Source organism: Zerene cesonia, chromosome 14 (genome assembly GCF_012273895.1).
Source record: "Zerene cesonia ecotype Mississippi chromosome 14, Zerene_cesonia_1.1, whole genome shotgun sequence".
Lineage (NCBI taxonomy): Eukaryota > Metazoa > Arthropoda > Insecta > Lepidoptera > Pieridae > Zerene > Zerene cesonia.
In genome coordinates this window covers 5,832,460-5,853,809 of record NC_052115.1, presented here as the reverse complement: position 1 = coordinate 5,853,809, position 21,350 = coordinate 5,832,460, and the positions used below count along the sequence as shown (strand labels likewise).

General features: G+C 34.8%; 2 protein-coding genes across 4 annotated transcripts in view; one reads left to right on the top strand and one right to left on the bottom strand.

Annotated features, from left to right (window-relative positions):
• The first annotated feature begins 2,959 nt into the window (after window positions 1–2,959).
• Window positions 2,960–4,239, top strand: LOC119832027 (lysM and putative peptidoglycan-binding domain-containing protein 3). The gene is made up of 3 exons (XM_038355611.1): window positions 2,960–3,137; window positions 3,216–3,396; window positions 3,568–4,239. The coding sequence occupies exons 1-3, from the start codon at window positions 3,127–3,129 to the stop codon at window positions 4,102–4,104; spliced, it is 729 nt and encodes a 242-aa protein (XP_038211539.1). The 5' UTR covers window positions 2,960–3,126; the 3' UTR covers window positions 4,105–4,239.
• A 319-nt stretch (window positions 4,240–4,558) lies between these two features.
• Window positions 4,559–21,350, bottom strand: part of LOC119831685 (heterogeneous nuclear ribonucleoprotein K) — a 22,564-nt gene continuing 5,772 nt past the window's right edge. Inside the window, exons 1-11 of one of the 3 annotated variants that reach the window (XM_038355138.1) lie at window positions 17,956–18,033; window positions 17,839–17,880; window positions 16,238–16,340; window positions 16,079–16,135; window positions 15,215–15,258; window positions 14,774–14,849; window positions 14,310–14,417; window positions 8,816–8,944; window positions 7,159–7,560; window positions 6,832–7,001; window positions 4,559–4,895 (exon numbers count right to left, since the gene is read on the bottom strand). In XM_038355138.1, the coding sequence (XP_038211066.1) occupies window positions 4,850–4,895; window positions 6,832–7,001; window positions 7,159–7,560; window positions 8,816–8,944; window positions 14,310–14,417; window positions 14,774–14,849; window positions 15,215–15,258; window positions 16,079–16,135; window positions 16,238–16,327 (1,122 nt within the window). In that variant the 5' untranslated portion in view covers window positions 16,328–16,340; window positions 17,839–17,880; window positions 17,956–18,033 and the 3' untranslated portion in view covers window positions 4,559–4,849. Of the gene's footprint in view, window positions 4,896–6,831; window positions 7,002–7,158; window positions 7,561–8,815; window positions 8,945–14,309; window positions 14,418–14,773; window positions 14,850–15,214; window positions 15,259–16,078; window positions 16,136–16,237; window positions 16,341–17,838; window positions 17,881–17,955; window positions 18,034–21,350 lie in introns of those variants that run through there. The other 2 variants (XM_038355137.1, XM_038355139.1) reach the window with 2 other exon arrangements.

Here is a 21,350-nt window from a genome sequence, read left to right as displayed (position 1 = left end):
TTTATATTATTATTTATTTGAAAGTTAAGACTACAATAGATTTAGGACGTGATTTGTTTATCATATACTTCACATGTCTAACATATTTCAAAGGAGTGGCAATGTCAATATTTTTCAAATATAATCAAAATGTTGCCTGTCTTGCCCTATAATGTGATAGCTGACAAACAATATTAAATTAATCGCGGTATTAAATTCTGTTAATTAAAATAAATTTTCGAATATCAACACATGGTAACACGCACTATTACTATTATTTATTAGTTGAGTGGGTTAGTAATAAAACATTTTTATAGACATATACACAAACATAAAATCTTAAAATGCAATATATTCCCAAGTGTGGCAAACAATTATTCATCGTATAAATTTAGTTCGTGGATAATGTTATGTTTGTAATATTACGTTAGAGATCTATTTAGTAGTTTTGAATTGTTGACACAGTTGAACGTACCCGGCAGTGTTACGCTTTAAACGTTTTAAAGTTAGCTAAATTATTGTCATAAAATTCCTTGCCAGATACACGTTTACTATTAGGGCACAAAAATGTTACGTCTAAATGTTTTAATTCGAGTCAATTTGTAAATATTTTGCTGTTTAATTATGATGACGCTTTGTAAATAGATTATTTATTGTTTCATTAAAAATTTTATGTAATAAGTTGATAATTAAGCAAGGAAACTAGTGTAAAATCATTGACTCATGGCAGCAACCAACTTATTATAGTAAGGTATCTTTTTCTTCTTTTTTAAATCACGCTATTTTGGGAAGCACTGAACCTATTAAGTTAAAAATATATATGGGTTTATATGGGACCACCTCTAAGTCGTTATTTACAATAAAATATGTGAATACATGCAACAGACACGCCCATTTTAAAGTCAGTCTTAAACATTTGGCATATTTTGCTAATCGGAATAAGCTTACAATTTGTAGTAAAAATGCCTTACAAATATTTGTATTGCAATCATAATCATAAAAATAGTTACCAGCCAAAAAACAAAATACGTACAAATTTGTTGCTGCAAATTTGAACAATGTATTTATATACTTCTAAGTCATATCCATTAACAAATATGTAATCAAAATGAATCTTATCGAATTTAATGCTTATTTGCTATTTATTAATTCTTTAATTTAATTGATTGTTTAATATGGTTTTGATATTGTGATAATTTTAATTACAATACTCATTGTGAAGTCAAATATAATAATTTTGTAATTTACTTTCTGTGATATTTTAATATTTAGTAAATGTTTCATTTGAATTCTAGATAATGTAATAATATTTACTTAACATGCAATTTAATCAGGTGTGATATTGTATTTTTTTTTCTTTTCTTTAACTACGCAGTTTAATATCATTATGTTATAAAAAAAGCTGTATTTAGTACATTTGTATTAATGTTAAGTCAAAAGAGAGACGATTCCTGTAAATTCGACTAAGCAATTCATCGTTTTGATGAGTCCATTAAACCATAATATTAACCTGGACATACATATATATAAATTATTATGAACTAAATTAAGAGGATGGTTCCTCTTTTTTGTATTAAAATATTTTGTACATAAGTCATAACGTAGTTAGAGGAAATGAACAATGTGCAATTATTGTCACCTCTATGCCGCGGTACCAAAGGTATTTAAGTTCTGTACCTTACTGTTGTGTATAAACTTGAAGTTATTAAAATTATAACACAGAAAATGGTTATTCAATTTATTCTGTAACATAATCCCTCTCTATTGCTGATTAGGTTTTTATTTATTTTCATTTTAAGGCCAATGATTTGATGATTGAATGATAGTCCTCGCAGAGTGTGAAAACTAAAATATATTCAAAATTGGACGTCTAGTCAAGTTTACGCATCAGCGTAGGTTCTTGCGTTCTTACCAAGATAAATCGAATCAGTTCCAATATATGTTTTGGCAGTGCAATTATGACTCTTCAAGTATTAGGTGTTTACGGATTTATATACAATCCGAATTGATTGCCACAGTTACTATTATCGTACAATGTAATTTTGAATTATTGTATGGAGAACAGTGGATATTGAGAAAATATTTATTTATTTTATTAAAAAAAATCAATTTGTCGGCGGAGACTCGCAACCGCAAATTACTGCATCTTATACCCATCATCCCACACCCGCCATATCGAAATCCGATTTCATAGATTAACGGTTTCACATCGATAGGTAGAGATAGATAGATGATAATATTTAAATTGTAAGCCATATCATTAGTCTCTTACGATGTTTGGTTATAAATTTACGGTAACAACAATTAGTGATTACAATACTCGAGAAGATAAAATTAGCATGACATATTTTCACATTTTTACGTAAAACTTGACTTAGGTATTTAAATACTTATAATTGACTTTTATGAATAGCCCATTATTTGTCAGAAATAATTTATGTCAGTAACTAGCAGATATCAACAGAAATTTTACACATATACTTTCTCGTGTAATAATACTTATTTTGCTTTTGAATAAACGATGTTATAAGAATTATTAATATGTATGTAATTCGATCTCGAATCCATTCTCAGATATTTTATGAATCAGTTGTTTTTAAGTCACAATGTCCATTATGTATTTCAGTATCTAAATTGTGTGATCAGTGAAAACAGTGTGATCAGAAGCTTCTAATTTTCAAAATTTACTTCTAATTTACAAACAAAATTTAGCTAAGTGTAATAAACGCATTATATAAACCTTTAATTACTTGTACGTTTAAATGGAGCCTTCGAGTGTTTGTACGTAAAGAGAAATTAGAACCAACTATTGACTCATAAGTTCGTTAAATAAACAGTCCTAATAGGTTATCAATGATAGAGAGCTGCTTTCATTTCATTTAGAGCATTATAATTAAAATGGCAATTTTATGACGGTACTGTACTAAAAAAAAATATTGCTAATGACATTGGCAGCTATCAATGTGGCAAAGTTAAATGTCAAAGTCCAAAATTGTTTGTCAAATAAAACTGCAATCGAAAGAGATTAACAGCTGTTTTTGTGTTTTCGATTAATTTTATTTCATGATTCTACGTTTTTTAAAGGTAGATCAGTATTTCTAGTGTAGGTCATGCTAGTTATTTATAGTTGTAGTGTGCATTTTAAAAATGAAACAAAGGTAAGCGTAGCTTGTCTAACGTAAGCAGAGAGACGTATTTTTATTGTTTACTTGAGAATAATTAGGTTTTCAATCCAGGACACGTCCTTTACATGGTGGGGATGATCTATTGACCAACATGAACGGTTCTTTAGAGAATGATATAAATTTTAATGGACATATACAACTGCATAGGATTAAACCTCAGGATCATTTTATAGAAGCGCAAGTACAAGAGGGAGATACTTTACAGGCTATTGCCCTTCGATTCCATTGTTCTGTAAGTATCAAAAATTATACATGATTGTAAAATAATGTTAACCAATATTAAGCCCTTATTTTACTTGTTTTACATACTCATATTGTAATTTTATCAATAATGCAATTATAATTGAAATTTACATGCACTCACATAATTGTAATTTTAATAGCGTCTATGTATTATTTGCAGGTTTCAGAACTAAAGAGAATAAATCACATTCATAAAGACAATGAAATATTTGCAAGGCGAACAATCAAAGTTCCAGTCACCCCATATTCAGTTCTCACAGAACTTATACCATCCACACATTCACCGGAGCCAACTCCCTCTACATCTAAACATGCCCCCACTACACTCACAATGGAAAACTTGTTGGAGAACCCTGTCGCTAACAAAGTAGCCAATAAACAAAGTGATGACTTTGAAATAGATTGCAATGCAGTAGTTCTGAATAGCACAGTTGCGCCATCTGTTGTTCCATATACAGATTCAGAACCAAATGAGCCGGTGACCGAGGATACTCAACTACTGCCAAATAAGGAAAGAGTATCTGTGGAAGCCGTTGTAGTGAAGCAGTTGACTTCACAAGGAGCAGATTTTGGCTTGAAATGGTTTCATTTAGTTTGCTTTGTGCTTATACTAGGCGTAGTTGCGCCGATCGTCTATGTACTGTTTGTTTTAGACAAACATGAACATTCAGATATACCTCCATTGCATCCAACATGATTGGGAATCTAGCTAAACTGATTTAAGAGCTTTAATACATTTGATGGACCTTTTTTTACATACTAAATTTTGTACTATATTTTAAGGAAATGAGATGTGATTCTAAAATATATGTAATTTTATTGTAAGTATAAATGTGTTGTTTTTTTTTTGTCAGTCATAATAAGGCTTTTCTAATACTAGGTTTATGCACTTTCTTCTTTGACATACATATTTATTTATATCTTAATGCTAAAGGTTATTTTGTTTCTTTAAACTAAGAACTTTATATTATGAAGAGTTCTGTTGCATATCCCTTTGCTTTAATGAATAAATTACTATAGGTATACTTACAAATTTTGCACAAAAAATTCACTGTCACATGCAATTGAAATAAAATTTCAAGATAAAAGTAGTATTTTTCATCATAAACCTGTGACTATATAGTGAAGGTAAGGAATAAAAGAAACCACAGTTCACAAAATATACTATTTATTTCATTGCTATACTCTATCACTTAAAAATAGATCGATGTAACAAACCATCGCTGAATCAAACCATTGCTATTGATTAATCTTAATAAACTTTGTATTAATAATGATAAATGCACATCTCATAAAAATTTCACAAGAATATTACAACCCGTAGCAATTGATTAGATTTCATACAAATATGATCTATGTATAATGTAATCAGAATAGGTACAAAATGAGCCTCCGTGTTACCAAATCTCTTATTGTAGGCAACAGTATCGTGTTAATACCAATCAAAAGTTTCCACCCCGGCCGAGAGATGGGTTGCTTTCGTGTACACTGAAAGAAGAAAACCAAATTTAATGTTAAATATATAATTGTAAAGATTAACAGCGTCTGAAAATCCCATTAGATAATGTTTTATTTGAAAGTTAGGAATACAGGAGTTAAAATAACTTGCAAACATATATGAAGTAAGTGAGTAAAAGGAGATGTTACAGTCACTGTATGAACCAGTCTTCATTTGATGTGTATGCAAACACTTTGTAGGCAGACTTGTGATTCCTTGTTATATTCATATCAAACAACAAAATCACTAGTCTTCCATACAAAGAGTCGCTCAGCCCGTTAGTCACGAACACACCTATAAAATGTTAATCACACAACATAGAAATTCACACATAGAAAGTTAATAAACATTTTATATAATATTTGTACCTTGTTTCTATAATAATGTTAAAAATATAGCATTGCTAAATTTATATAAGTATTTTAGGAACAGGGTATATGAACACATATATGGTTAACAATAAAATAAATATAAGAGTGATTATAAAACAGGCAAAGATTACAAGATGATAGCTACATAAAATTTTCAAATAATTTTACCTTAACCAAAACAACTGATGATACATTCAAGCTGTACATTTACTTAAGCTTAGCTTTGATGGGAGCCAAATCGGGGAACTCTTGAAACATTCTATTGTAAAACAATGCAGGTTAGTAATGATTTTAAAATGATTCGGTAGCTAGGGCGGGATATATTGTTTGAGACATGCAATAAAAATTAATAAGCTCAAGTTAGCTTCATTAATATGGAATTACTTATTGAAGCGTGCAACTAATAATACAACTGAATGGCTCTAATTGAATTAGTGTTTCAAGGTCAGATTATAATTTCAAGTCACATTCAATTACTTTCACTGTAACAGTGATGGTGAATGTCTATTACATTACAATTCTTGCTTATAAAATTTAATGAGTAAATAATATGGCCAATAAAAAAAGGAGAATATTTAATAGCTTCTTAGTTCTCACTTCCTCTCAGATATAATGCATGTTATTATTGAAATATCATTAAAAGCAAATTTAGAAACAACAAATTTTTGCGTTGGTTCATAAGTATGTCTTCTATGGAGCATACAATCAATATCATTTTAGTAATTGTCGATGGAATAGCAAGTGCTGAGAAACTGTGCTACTTTAGAAAATGGTAATCAATAAATAATAAAACAAAACTATATACACATTTAAAGGGAAAATTTACTTACAATTTAATTATCTTTAGTTCATCTATCCATTATCAGATACGGGAAAGAAAAATCACTATGTCTATCAATAATCGAGATATGGGATCTAAGCATATCATGCCATTCTAAAATTTAAAATAAGATACGATTAAAATACGATATGTGAAACTAAACCATGCATATCCAGAATCAAGATACTGAAGCCCACCGCTCCTAACCATCCGTTGGGAGTTTGGACCTCCATATAAACATGATATAGGAACCAAAGCACATCATGCCCCTATAATATACCTATTTAATAACGACAGTCAACCTCTACAGTCCTCTACAGTCAACCTACTTTTCTTCAAATAGTCAATTAGGGTAATCACTGTAAACAGGGTTAATAGGAAATAAATCTCAATAAATATTTAATGACGTAAATAACTGTTCTTTTCCAAATTTAAGCATGTTTTGTATAAATTACAAGATTTTTCTTAATTTTCAATTACCCTTTTTATACCAATTACAAATTATATTATAAGTTTTAATTTGCAATTACCCCCTGACTGATCATATCGAGAGTTATTTCCAATCAACCCGGACAAGAATTACCCCAACTGACCCTTGACCCTGGCCGATATTGACTTGTTTCCAATCACCCCAGTACACAACTATCCTCACTGAGTATAGAAGTAAGAGTCACAGTGTAGAATGCATCGACCGAGTGACTCTCGGCCAGCCGCCACCACGAGCATGGCACGTACCTCTGCTGCAGCAGATACTGCGCCATCTGTATGCGGTGCGGCGTGCCCGTGATGGTGATGACGCGGTCGCTCGCGCCGGCCAGCGGCTCCGCGATCTCGATGGACGCGCCGCTCTCGGCGCGGATCTTGCGGATCCGGGATCCCGCTTTGCCGATTATCGCGCCCGCTAGCTGTGCGGTGAAATTATTGTATTTTAGATAAACTTAGATACGTAGCTGCGGTGAAAGAGCGAAAGTTTCAATTAAAGGCAAATTCAATTAATGGATGCCCCCTTAGTATTTTTCAACAAATCACAATATCTACATTGCCGATTGTTATAATACTCACATCTTTTGGAATAGTGACTTGCGTGGTCGTCTCTTGCTGACTACTGTTACTGCTATTAAAGCTGCTACCACCGCCACCACCACTGCGGTTTCCTCCAAAGCCGCCACCACCACTGCTGCTGCTACTGCTAAATCCTCCCCGGGGAGGTCCAAAGTTGCCCCTGGGGCCGGAAGAGTTGAAGTCATTGAAGGGTCTCGGTGGCGGGCCGTTTCTAGACATTGGAGGTCCTCCGCGAGGCGGTGGCCCCCTATTTCCAGGTCCAACCGGAGGCCTAGGACCCCGTCCTGGGGGCCCTCTGGGGCCTCTGCCCTCTTGCCCGTTGCCAAATCCGCCGTATTCTTCAGCGTAGAAATCGTCATAGTTGTGTGGATCGTAGTTCTGCACGGGACCTCTGATGGGCACCTGTAATGTTTTACATTTTACAGTAATGGATTTGTTTTCGATCAAGTGCAAGTATAGTGAAGATAATCCTCATTGATAACATATAAATTAGAGCAGATTTCATCGATCTTTTCTCAATATGACACAGTTATGAAATGACAATAAAAAAATACAATTGCAGATTTTTTAATTTTTTACGATATGGGAGCCAAGCAGCTGCTCTCTTACATAAAAATAATAAATCTAGTTATTATAATTATAACAATGATATTCTCTTCTCGTAAGTTTTTACATATTTTTTTTTTATATTTAAAACCATTGTACGAACAATCAAATCAATTATTTAATTATTTCATTTATCCTCTTTAAATCTCTTCTTGCCTTTCGAAAAGATAATTATTAACCAGAGCTTTTTAAAGAACAAAAAAGTTAATGATTGTACTAACAGAGCTTCTTAAAGAGCAAAAAAGTTAATAATTACTAGTACTATTTTATGAGAGCAAAAGTCACAAAAATTCCTTGCCTTATTCTACTTTAACTTATGAACTGGTGGAAATAAATAAAACATAAAAATTTTCAAAGGTGGCGTTGAATTAGCCTAGTTATAGTAAATATCGGAGTATGAGGTAGCTATTACATATATATTTACGTTTTTCCCGACCTAACTTCTTAATCTAGTAAACTGATAAATAATTGTACTTTCAATATGAGGAGCGAGTGTTAGAATTATTGCATTGCGTATAAGATATTGTTGGTACATAAATTTTCGTTTGAATTTCAGTTTTGAATGTATCAAATGTTAGCGTTCGTTTGAATATGTAAAATAATACTAGCGGTCCACCGCGGCCTCGCCCGTGGTACATATATAGCCTTAAGCCTTTCTCAATAAATGGGCTGTCAAAATTTTTTTTAAACCGACCAGTAGTTCATGGGATGAGCGCTTTCAAAAAAAACAAACAAACTCTTCAGCTCTATTATATTAATATATTCATGCTTTTCTCAAAACTCATAACTATAGTTATGAAAAAATACAATAAAACAACAATGGAGTGGGCTGGTGTCTGTGATATTAGCCTTTAATGTAGATCGCCAAGCACTTTACCAGTAGAACGGCTTAGATGTAGCCTAATAACTTCATACTAATATAAAAATTATAAAAATAATTACATGAAAGCTTAAATAAAAATAAAAAATGTATAAAACATTATTTTGTTTTATGTATGTATGAGTAGCAGTGTGTGTGAGAAAATGTGTTTGTGTGGACAGTGCGAGTTACCTGCTGTATAAGCTCGAGCACCTCCCGGATGCCGGCCGCGATGGCCTCCTTCCGGCCGACGAGCTGCACCACGCGCTCCGTGCTCTGCGGCGCCGGGTTCGAGAATATCTTCAGGCGGGCGCCGGTTTTCTGCGCGGCCCAATTTATTTCACTTGAGTTGAGTTTTATTTAACAAAAGTAGTGTACAATTACTGGGCGTTTAATTGAAAGGGTGATTACAGTGCAATCAAATAATAAGCAATTTTGCCTGTGTTACTGGGATACTTTTTTATTTAAACATGACTATTGACCATTAATCAGAACACAAAGCGTTCCTTGTTAAAGTACATACTTCTATTTTTATAAAAGAGAGAAATCTAATTATGCTAAATCACACTAATATTATATGTGAAACTTTCACATGTTTTATATGTGAAACTTTCACACGTTTGTTCGTCAATCACGCTGAAACTGCTGAACGGATTTTGATGGAATTTGGTATACAGACAGGGTATGTAAAGTGACTTGGGTGATAGGATACTCTTTATCTCGAATAAATGCTCCCTTGGAATAAAAAAGGAATCTTGATAGCCCGGACGAGCGTCTAGTAGTTACTAGATTTATATAGGTATTGGATGTATGATTACTATGAATAAATAAATTATGGTCATTGCTACTAATTATTTCGATACGCTCGTGTAGACAATTAAAAGTCGATTTGAATACCGATTATATCTAAAAGAAAACAAATCCTCAAATTCTGTCTGTTAAATGCATATTATTATTTCAAATAAAATAAATAAAGCATTTTTTAAAATCAATACGTGTAAAATATGTCCAATCAAAATATGAATTGTTTCCAAAATCCAAAAAAGGATAGATTTAATTATATTTAAGCAATATCTCACAATACCAAAATATTCAGCCAGACATTGTGGCACGTACAAGTAATGGAAATGAATAATTAAGTAACAGAAATCTGTATCTCTATTGCTTTGTGTAATATTCATGTGTGTCATTATACCGACTAATTGACCGACTAGTTCGTTTTATCGATGACCTAAATCTCTTCACCATATTGACGGTTGACATAATGGATCTGTGGTATTTTATGTTATTTTTTTTTTTCACTTTTAATGTCGAGTGACGTTTGTAGGTGCGTAGTGCGCACGCTCTATCAAATCGACCGGCGCACGTGGCCCACCCGTGTCGTCACGCACAAACACTAGATAAGCCGTACGAACACTCACACGGAACACAATTATATAAAATATATTTTTTTTAATTAAACAAAAATAATCACTAACCCATTTTCAATTTTATAGATAAAACACTTGTGTATAACTATCAATTCTCAAATTTAAATCACAATTTCCATAAATTAAATTCACTCGCGTATGATTTCAACCGAATAATAATTATCACATGCTCCCAGTGTTGGGGCCAGGTACGACCGTCTTCGGAGACGGTTGACGTTAGAATGAGGCAGGGTGCCGACGTCGTGCAACACCTGACTACCCTCCCCCGCGCGCCGCGTAAAGGTGCACTTGTAGGGCTCCGCCACCCCCGCCGCGCCACGCCTACGCTGTGACGCCGGGCTACTTCAAATGTTGTCAAACTTTACCCGTGTGTACGCCTAGCTATGCCACGTATGCGAATTTTCAGTTAGGGAAATAATTATAGACATTTAGTTTGAGCCATACACAATGCTAAATGTAAAATTTTGAATTTAATGTCAAATAATTAATAGCCACACATACTACCAACAGTATATGTTCGTAATGCGCAAATATAAGCTTACGTAACCGAAATTAGAGGTCGCCTATTTTTATTTACTCTAGCGTTCCAGTAAACAAGAGCCAGTCAACGTCTCAGAAACATACAATGAGGCCGGGCGAATAAATAAGACCTTATGTGAAACATTAAAAATCGATAAGCGGCTAAGCGATATGAAGTATCTAGTAACGATGGCATCTAGCCAGATGTGGGAGACAAAAGAGTGGTTCGTTTGGGTCGATACATGGGGTAGGTATTTGATGGTACGACGAAGCCGTACCGCGGCGTGCGATCCGATCGGAAACGGAAGCGGGCTCGCGTGCCCCGGCTGGTAATTGCCATTGTCACCACGACAGACCGTCACTCCGGCCTATAATTACACCTGGACAACATATGCACTACACTCAAATTACATCTTGCGCCAAATGTCATTGTCGTTACGTTTCAATTAAATGGGTATATTGTTTGTGAATTTTAGATTGTTGGTATGGAATTACATCGCTATATGAAGCACGTTGAAAGCTTCGCTAGTTAACTGAAATACATCTAACCCTGTTTCGTTAATAGCATTTCATATTGGACATATGTTTTAAAAATGCTCACGACAATGTTTGTACGCCTCTGGGGCTTTACTGTTTAGAGCATTTCATAAGAACTCGCAAAGACTGCGATAACTTCACTCAACATTTATATACAATTTTTATTATTTGGTATATCCGCTCATTCGTGGTTTTTGTACTACTAGGATGTGGGGGAGGCGATTGTACAAAAACCTCCCGTCACGTGCGCCGCGGTAACTCGAGCTCGGCGCCGAACACTTCCGACGGATGGAAACCCCTTACAAACACGTGTTCTCACCCTTTTCCCAACGCACAATAACTCCATTGCCATACGTTTGTCCTCAAACCTCAAAGTTCACAATTTAAACAATTCAATGAGGTTACCGAGCCTTGCCTACGACGAAATTCTGCGAAATTATATGACTCAAATCTACGTAGTTTACCGTTTCACTTAATTGGAATACACATACGTATAAAATCCAAATAAACACACATAAGAAGCACATTTACATCGTCTTTCACATACACATTCAAAATAGTCTGGTCTCTACATAAAATTAAATCAAAACACCAAAAATGCCACACGTAAAAACAACAACTTTCGCAACGGGATCGATATTCAGATCCAAACGAAGCGAACGTTGTACTGCGCCAAAGAATCTCAGAGTAGTTTATACCTGACGAGATCATAAGGGATGGGAATGTATTGCGTTTGAAATTTGTAAAGTATTTGAGTGCCAAGGAAGGTCTGAGCATTGTGCAAGTAGGTATACCATGGGGCCCAGGTGCGCGCTTTTTGTGCGGCCTTCCGGCGCGCGGCGGCTGCGCTAGCACCTGCCGCGACAGCTGCCGCCTGCGCACGCGCACCACGCGATAACTACATCTTATAACTTCGCCTAACACAACCTAGATCGACGGTCGATAAACTGACGCCACTATGTTGAACTTTAAAAAGCACCAATTGAATAATTCACGTGAAAAAATTTCTACACTCACAATGAGCAAAACAACACGCAGTTGATTCAATGATTTTTATACCTGAAATAAAGGTACAAATGCTTTATACGTAACAGCTGATTGCAAAAAAAAAAAAACAATTGTTGTATAGTAAATTTGCTAGGTAGAGAAATATTTATCTTTGTGAATCGAAAAAATAAACGTTGCTAGCGTGCGACTTCATTTAGCGGGATAGGATCATCATTGCGTGCAATCTCTTTACTATAAGGATCTAATTCGTATATATGCGTTGATGGTCTTAAAGATTTGACTGGCTTAACAAATTTTTTGCACACCAGCTGATTTGAACAAAACCCATTTCACAATATAGTACGCTGAGACGAATCAATTCAATTGTTGTGTATTGGAAATGTTCAAAACACCTCGACGATGTTGAATGGATCCTTTGTTTGCGCGCTCCTTTGTGCGCTCATTCCTGAGCATTATTTTTACGCACTCTGTTGTTTATACCGCACGCGTGCATACTTCGATTGCAGCTAATCAAGTGCCTACTAAACTACAAACATCGTCTCTAACTCGCTTAATCACAGTTATGAAACATTGTGTCGGTGGCTGATAGAGATTGTGAAGTTGTTAAGCCCATTTGAAACTTTCCAAGTACCAGAGTCGTTAGTGATCGGAGCGTGCACTAATAGGTTGGATCCTCGCTACAGAGTTACCTTATGCTACACAATTCTTATTACTCAAGTATATCTTTTTATTAGACAAATGTTTTTGGTGAGTTTACGTTTGAGCCGAATCAATAATAAATTTCATAATAGATTTCGATACTGAGTAATAATGAAAAGCTGCCTTTTTTTATGTACGATTTGATATTATATTAGCTATGCTAAATCATTTTTCATTGTACTAAAAACTTGTGCTTGTGCTGTAATGTGACATTGGACTGAGTACACACAGTAAACAGATTAGTTAAGTCTAGATCGTGAGTAACCAGCCTTACGTTAATATTATTTGCGTACATGCGATGACAAAGTGGCAGAGCTTTTAAACTTGATTACGTCGCGTGCACAATGCACTGCTTCTAAATAGGATATCGATCGTATGTCACGATGAAAAGCATAGCACATTGTTTGCGGTATAATAAGCCAATTTAAGTTATACGAGAATTGTTTAATTTTAGATATAAAGTGACCGAAAGTTAGTAGGCGTCGTTTAAATATTAGTTTATTTATTGTTATTGGTTTTGAACAAACTTATTATTTAAATGTAATAACTTCTTATTTAATAATTTAAGAAATATCATATAACGGAAACCAATTTCGTAATAGCCACGGCCAATCACTCGCTGGCACCATAAAACTTTGGTTGAACACAGAAAGAAGCCATTAAAACGTAATTTACGTGTATCGATTGTTTCCATTCTCCACGTGGTGAAGCTTGTATAATTCAAATGACTAGGTGAAACTATAGCATCGTTCCGAGATAAGATGTATCCCATGCGGCAGCTGCTTTCACATCTGCCCTTCATCCGCCATCCCACCGCCAAAATAACGCTCAGTGAAAAAAAATCTAGCACTCACGATTGCCCGCACCTCGGCCGACAGATGATCGTCGAGTTATGACACATCTGCTATACACCTTTAATTATGCGTCTTTACGTATACTATACACATTTATCGATAAGTTGTTAGATATTCCCCCCACCTTAAAATTAATTAAAACGATGCGCACTTGCTCGCAATATAAAACAACAATCTCGTAGACAATGCCTTTAAAGAGTTAGTTAAATGCATTTCAGCGAAAAAAACGTCCCTTCATTTAAAAACTTGTTATAGAATAAAAGTGCTTGAAGCCAACAAGTCTAGTAAATAACTTATTCAAAGAACGTCGCGAACAAGAGCCGTCTCTCTTTTGACGGTTTTTCCAGCTTGTAACAATAATAAAGTGCGTCTACAACATTGTTAGAAAATGCATTTAGAATATTATTATACAAAATATGGACAGCTTTTTATTACCACAAAGGTTGCGCGTCAGTAGCAAAATGACGCGAAACCATATCAAAGGATTAAATGGATGAATTTGAAACTACCCTCGCCTTATGAAAAACACATTTTTATATACTTTTAAGTCACGATATGAAATAAAACCTTCACTACTTTAATTAAGTAACACATAAAAGAATCAAATTAAAATAATATGAACAGAAATAATTGACTAACCTCTCTCAGTTCCTTGATCTTGGAGCCAGCCTTGCCAATGACGCAGCCAGCCCTGCTCTGGTGTATCAGTAGACGGACATCCAAATCATCGCTGCCACCCTTGGTCGCCTAAGATATTATACTATTTAATGCCAATTACGTAAAAACTGGGTAGCGTTGTATTTCACTATAACTTGGGCTCTCAACTTCATAGTTCACAATTTTTTTAATCAGATCCGAAAAGCAATGGATCCACGTGTAAGTCAGTTATCATTTATTTTTCAATTAGTATATTTTCCCCTGAACCTTTTTGGATGCCACCAAAAACGCATAAAACATAATTTATTTTATTTTTTCTTACTTTACTAAGGAATAATGATTCTTTATTTTACTACTGATAGGTATCAACTTTTTGTAGAAGGTATCGGAATGAGTCTAAATTAGATAAACATTGTAATCAATATATCTAGAACAAATATACTTACATCAGCTAAGTTTGGCAAGATCTCTCTCACGATATCCATTATCGTATCCAAATCCCCAGCAGTAATTGTGAGTACACTGAAAAATGAAACACGCTGTAGCGAACGCTCGGAGCGCTCATAAAATAAAAGACAACATAATATCAAGTTATGGAGTAATCAACAGAAATATAATCAACGGTCAGGGATTTTCTGTTTTGGACTGTAATTATGAAGCATGAAATCAAGATAGCCGTTACATCGTCGACATAGTTCTAGGACGCGTTCGTGGGATCGTCCCAAACGGAACCGCTGCGGGAATTTCGACACTTCGGTCTCGAAATGGGATTGCGATAGGTGATGTGCGTCCGGCGAGGTGGTGGTGAGGATCGGGGATAAAGCGCGTAACTCCTGACTGTTGACGTTAAAAGATCCGATTTGAGAGTAGTTTGGGATTGTGTTTACCGTTCGGGGCCGAGGCAATCGGGGACTGTTATAGAGGCTTTAAACTGCGTGGCGTGGCGGGTGCGGGGCGGCGGCGTCCAGCGGGGCGGGACCGACAACCAAGAGGCGTTGTAGCGGCGCACGGCGCGCGTCCGCAGCTTGCCGCGCACCATCGCGCGCTTCCCTGTGCGACCGCGCTACGACGTCCGTAGTCCGTACCGAACGCGCTTACTTTGCTCCCGGCGCAGAGACGGCTCTGACACCGGTCGCAATATATCATCAGCGATAGAATGTCCAATGGTTGAAATGCATTTCGAAAATGGAGGGTTTCTGGACTTTTGTAACGTTAGCATAAACGGGGTCGTCGCACAGAGAAGATTCGCTCGTGGTCTGTTAAAAATGGTGTGCGGCAAGTGAGTCGCGGAGGCGCGCAGTGCGTCGCGCTACCGACACATGGGCGCTCGGGGGCAGTAAGAACCTGTAACTGGCTGCCGGGGGGTTATTCTGTCTACGGACTAGCCGCTCACTTCAGTCCAGTAGGATCACATAATTCGATCTTCTTGAAATATATCGAGCTATACAAAGACACGTATTAAAGAGATAAGACAGGTAATGTATTATAAGACACTTGTATGGATTATTCTCTTGGTCACATTACAGTACTTGTATTCTAGTATCACTCAGTCTACAGATGTTTCTTGTAGGTATTCAGACCTAAATAGACTTCTCTACAATGTAGAAAATAAAATGGAAAATTCTATATATTCATAAACTAACTACCGCAAATACATACATACCTAAACAATCTAGTTGATTTATGGGAAATACTATTAATAATATCAATAAATATACGGACCTTACTTGATATTAAAAATAAATACTGACCTGACTTCTCAGCTTTGAAATATTCGATCCCCCTTTCCCAATTATTGAGCCCGCCACCTGTTGCATTTAAAACATGTGAGTCCAATCCATAATTATCACTTCCAATGAAATTGGTTCAAGGTTCATATAAATTATAATCAAGTATATTTGAATACACACCTTACTCGGTATAAGGAAGGTGAGCTCCTCTTCAGTATGCCGGTGACGCTTTTGTATGGGGCCATCATCTCCATGCGCTTCGCGTTTCATCTTGAATATATACCTAATACATACAAATTGAATCAGTCATACAATCTTAACAGATTGCTATAGAAATTACTCGTTTCGAATTAAATTAAATTATTTTAAAACATTTTATCATTTCTTTTTACAAAACCATGTGGCAAGGTGTAGTAATTGCTGAGGTGCATATTATCCTACTAATTGCCGCTTAGAACAACATGCATATAATAAATAAATAAATTCAGGATAAAAAAACGTTTCGGCGGTCTCATGTGAAAATATTCACCTAACAAATAAATAAAGAAAATCGCTGCATACTCTGGAAATTTTCGCCGGCATTCGGAAAATGTTCGTGTAAAAATATTGCAGAGGTGAGATGGCTTTTTGAATGGCCTGATAAGAGCCGGCTAAATCGCATACTTCAGGAATGAATTCTACTTATTTCTATTTTATGAGAATATTTTATTCCTCTTTGCGATGTCGAATGTTTATGTATGCCGCTCTTCGTTAATATCTTATTATACTTAACTATAGATATGGAGAATTCAAGAAAAGAGAAAGTCTTATCACTCCTAATTTATTCAATGATAAAATATTATTAATTATATTTATGCAATTCAACTATCACCGTATCTAACCAGACGTGAAACATCAATTTTATTTTATTTAATTTGATCACAGGCAATCTATTTGTAAAAAGTATGTGCGTATTTAAAAGGGCAATAGATTTATTGGACTAGTATGCAATCGTAGATGCATTATCTTAAGTGTTGAGTCCTAAATATGCTAATGTAACATTCTGGCGGGCAGGTGAACAAGGTCATTGACCCTGCTTGGGTTCGCCGTCCAATACAATAGCAATTGCGATATATTTGCAAACATAATAATAATACATGCCAATACAATATTCTAGGTAGTCTAGTCGTAGCATCATTTTATTTTCATTCATTCAACAACTACTTCAAACTGTTATAAAGGAGAAACATTAATGATGACGGCTTATAGGCTTCGTAGAAATTTAATCAACTTGCCCAATTGACAGCTTATTTATGGATATTTAGTTCTAAACAGCGCGAGTTCTGTAACATTTTATAAATATTTAGGATTTTATTTTTATGGCAGCAAGCTACTTTCTCCACGAGCAGTATTTAATAACAGAATATCAAAGAATACGAAAATAATGTAACAGAAACTATTGATTGAAAGTCACGAAGGATCAAAGCGTATGTGAATAGGTAAAGCGGGTTGACGGCAGGTGTGCGGTCCACAAAGAAGTACCTAGGGACCGTCTCGCGCAAAAAATGTAAGGAAAAAACAACGCACCAAATGTCACTAACAGCTGTCTCACCTGCTACCATTTCTTATAAGGGCTCGCTCGGTTTAATACAAAGGTGACTATGCTGAACGCATAAAATTACATCTACATATATGTGAATAATATTTTACGAAGGTATAATTTGTTGAATTTTCCGACGTATGCTCGATTGATTAAATAGGACAAAGATTTAAGGAGAATTTTTGGCAGACGAAAAACTTACCTCCTCTATGTAATCCGTGTCTGAACTGCTCGAAGTGCGTACCTAGAAACAGAATACTCATGAGATTGAGGTGATGCGATTTATAAATGCGATTCAAGTTCTATCCCGCTAACGCACATTATGAGGTTATCGCGTATTGTTTAGGGACGTTCGATTGGCTGGTCGTGCACGAGTGAACTGACACCGGTCGGGCTCCGCACGGGCGTTAGTAGGGCCTCGCGAGACTTTAGGGCGCCAGTGCCGCACATGCGCAATACGGCGCCGATAACCCTGCCCTAAAGGCTCTCCTCACTGTGCCCCGGAAACGGCGACTTACTGAGACACCGAAACATCAGCGAGACCCTGGGTCTAACGACTTATGCCATCTGATAACTAACGCTTTTTTGACTTCTGAAGCATAAAATGTTACTGTAATATAATGAACACGAGACTTGAAAATATGTATGATAACGTATAAGTATTCCGAGTTACTATTTAATGGTCTCGAAAGAGTTTTATTGCATTTCAAAAATCATCCTAAAATAACCTCCAATTACTATCAGATATAAACGAAAAAATTATAAATTATGTGCTTGTGCTAAGTCGCAGCAATATACATATTTCGCGATTTTAATTTTTGTTTTGTCTCACTTCCATAACGGCCCTACGATATATCATTCACCCCATTTAGAAGGAACAGCTACGATAATCCAAATTTAAACAATCGCGTTCGCAGTCATAAGTAATTATATTAGTATACATTAGAGCGTAAAGAGCCACTCAGCATAAGATATAACTATGAATAATTAATAAATACACATACGTGTATACATTTTCATTTTTATACCCTTGTATTCCATTAATATCCTAAAATCTCAATTTTATCTCAAGAGAAACCTATAAATTTTTGATGAATTATTATTAAAAGCAATATTTACGAAAGCACTTACTCTTAAATAAGTATTATCGACGATGTTAGAACTACAATACAATAACAAACAATAAAGTTGTGCCTACTAATGAAATTGTACTGTTTTAATTCAATTAAAAAATTAAAAATTAAGTAAACACAGAAGGGTAGCATGCAACACAGTCGTTAGCCCGTCTATGTACAAACTTCACTTAACAAATTGACCACATCGCGAGCATAATAGATGAACTGCTCGAATTTACAGCGACCGCTTACCTCTATATTATTGTTATATAATACATTATGGGAAAAATAATACTCTTTATACTTCATTGATACCATATCCATCATAAAAAGAATAATTATTTTCTATTCCCAATACTTTGTAATCTGGATTCTAAAATGTGCCCAAATGAAAACATTACTACTAATAGTCGAATATAGGGTATAAATAGGGTTGCATACTTCAAACCTACATATATATTTCATAAATCATATCGATAGGATGAAAATTTGAATATAGCATGCAAAATAATAATATTAATATACAATTCATATCTGTCTGGTGTAATTTGAGCACTTCTTAACCATTAAAACGGATTTCTTGCGGTTTTGGCTGGCCTGACTACTATGGCGATTATACAATGACTTCTGCGTAATTTTACAACGCTAAATGTATGGTCTCTTTTCATGTTTTACGACTCGGTTAAATCCTTTATAATAAATTGTGTTACAGACATTAAAATTTACCCCTTGTGATAACTATTAAGAATAAAAAATGAATAATATGAAACGAAGTATAGTAAAAGTATGCACTTACTTCAATTATTGTTATTTTATAATAATAAAACGGGAGACGTTAGAGATCTTATCTTTACACTAGTTTACCCTCATTGCCTACAATTCCTTCGATATCATTTCGAAAACCAGTCGGTAATGGTTCCCTCAAATTGCTTTCACAACTTTTGTTGTCACATCAATCAATACAACAACCAAATAATCATTACGATCAAATACATCAACCTCGATTTATGAGTATTTGGCCGTACTAAATATGTGAACATACAGAAATATAAATTGTTCAACCTATTTGTCAATAGCTAATAGCCGACCGATGAGTCGAAGACAATCGTTACCTAGGTAACGTAACACCAACAAAATGTTACGGCTATAGAAAGTTCTAAGAATTGGTTTCATAGAAGAAAAAAGTATTACGATATACATTCTGGCAGAATAAAATATACTAGTCAAATTAGGTTCTTGCATACTTGGGCCTCAAGCCTATGCTTAAAAGAATGAAGGCCGTCGTAAAATATGTAAATATATATAATTTGCGCAAATTTGATTTTAAAATATTACGGTGGGATACTAGCAGGTGATTAGTTACAATGCAGCATGTCAAACGTGTGAACACAACGGCTGTCAAACCAATCATGCGGCGGTGACCCAATTAGAATAGACGTACATTTTGAGGACTAAGGTATTATTGTCGAAGTATGTATAAAACTTAGTCTGTAATTTGTTCTTTCCAAGTTGATAAAGTATTCATGCTTTCTGTGAGAATGCCCGCAGCCAGCAAGTGGCGCCTATCGGAGGGTTCACATAAACATGAAACAAAGAAATCGACAGAAGTGATGTAAATACCAAATTGCTAACTGCAACTGCAATAATAGACTTCAATTTGAATTCGTTATGACATGTAAACGGTCTCTGTGATTATAACAACTTAAGTGGATAAATTAGTTTGAAATTGACTAGCGGTACCTATAACTTAACGAAAAATAATGTCTAACCTATAACAAAATCCTTCCTACTAATAATATAATGAATGTGTGTGTGTTTGTTGCTCTTTCACGCAGAAACTACTGAACTGATTGCAATGAAATTTGGTACGCTGGACAACTGGAATAACATATAGGCAACTTTTTATCCCGATATTCCTACGGGATATGGACTTACGCGGTTGAAACTGCGGAGCGCAACTAGTATTGTAATAAAAGAAAAAGAAATTAAAGAGACTAGAATTTCTACGTTATAAGTCGAAAAACAACAATGTAAATGCTTCTAGAGATTTGTTTTACTAGTTTGGTTGTGGTGTGTATATCACATTGAGTAAAATGTAGATCGTATTAATATGAACATCAAAAATAAACTACAACTATAATTGTAACATACCGAGTAAATCTTGTGAGAAAAATATATATTAATATATGTAATGAGCACATTTTCCAAAAAATTTTTTATTCATTAAATACGACAACCCAGAATAGAAATAAACAAATTTTTTTTATGTAGAAATTATATTTAGAGTTATTTAAAACAATTTACATAACAAAAAGGATGGAGAAATTGTATTCAATATAATATTAATAATAATTTCCCTTTCGACGTCTACGAAAATTGATGTCTCGTGACAACTTGGCCCCTTGAGGAAATTATTCATTCCAAAATTACGATAAAAACCCAATAGATGTAAATTCGTATCATAAGTATAGAATTCATTCGTTAGACTTATAAATAAAAAAATATTATTGTTACTTGTACTCTACAATATACCTAGTCTTGCCATAAATATTGTAATAAAGAAAAAAGAAAATTGTTAACTGCAAATAACATTTATTAC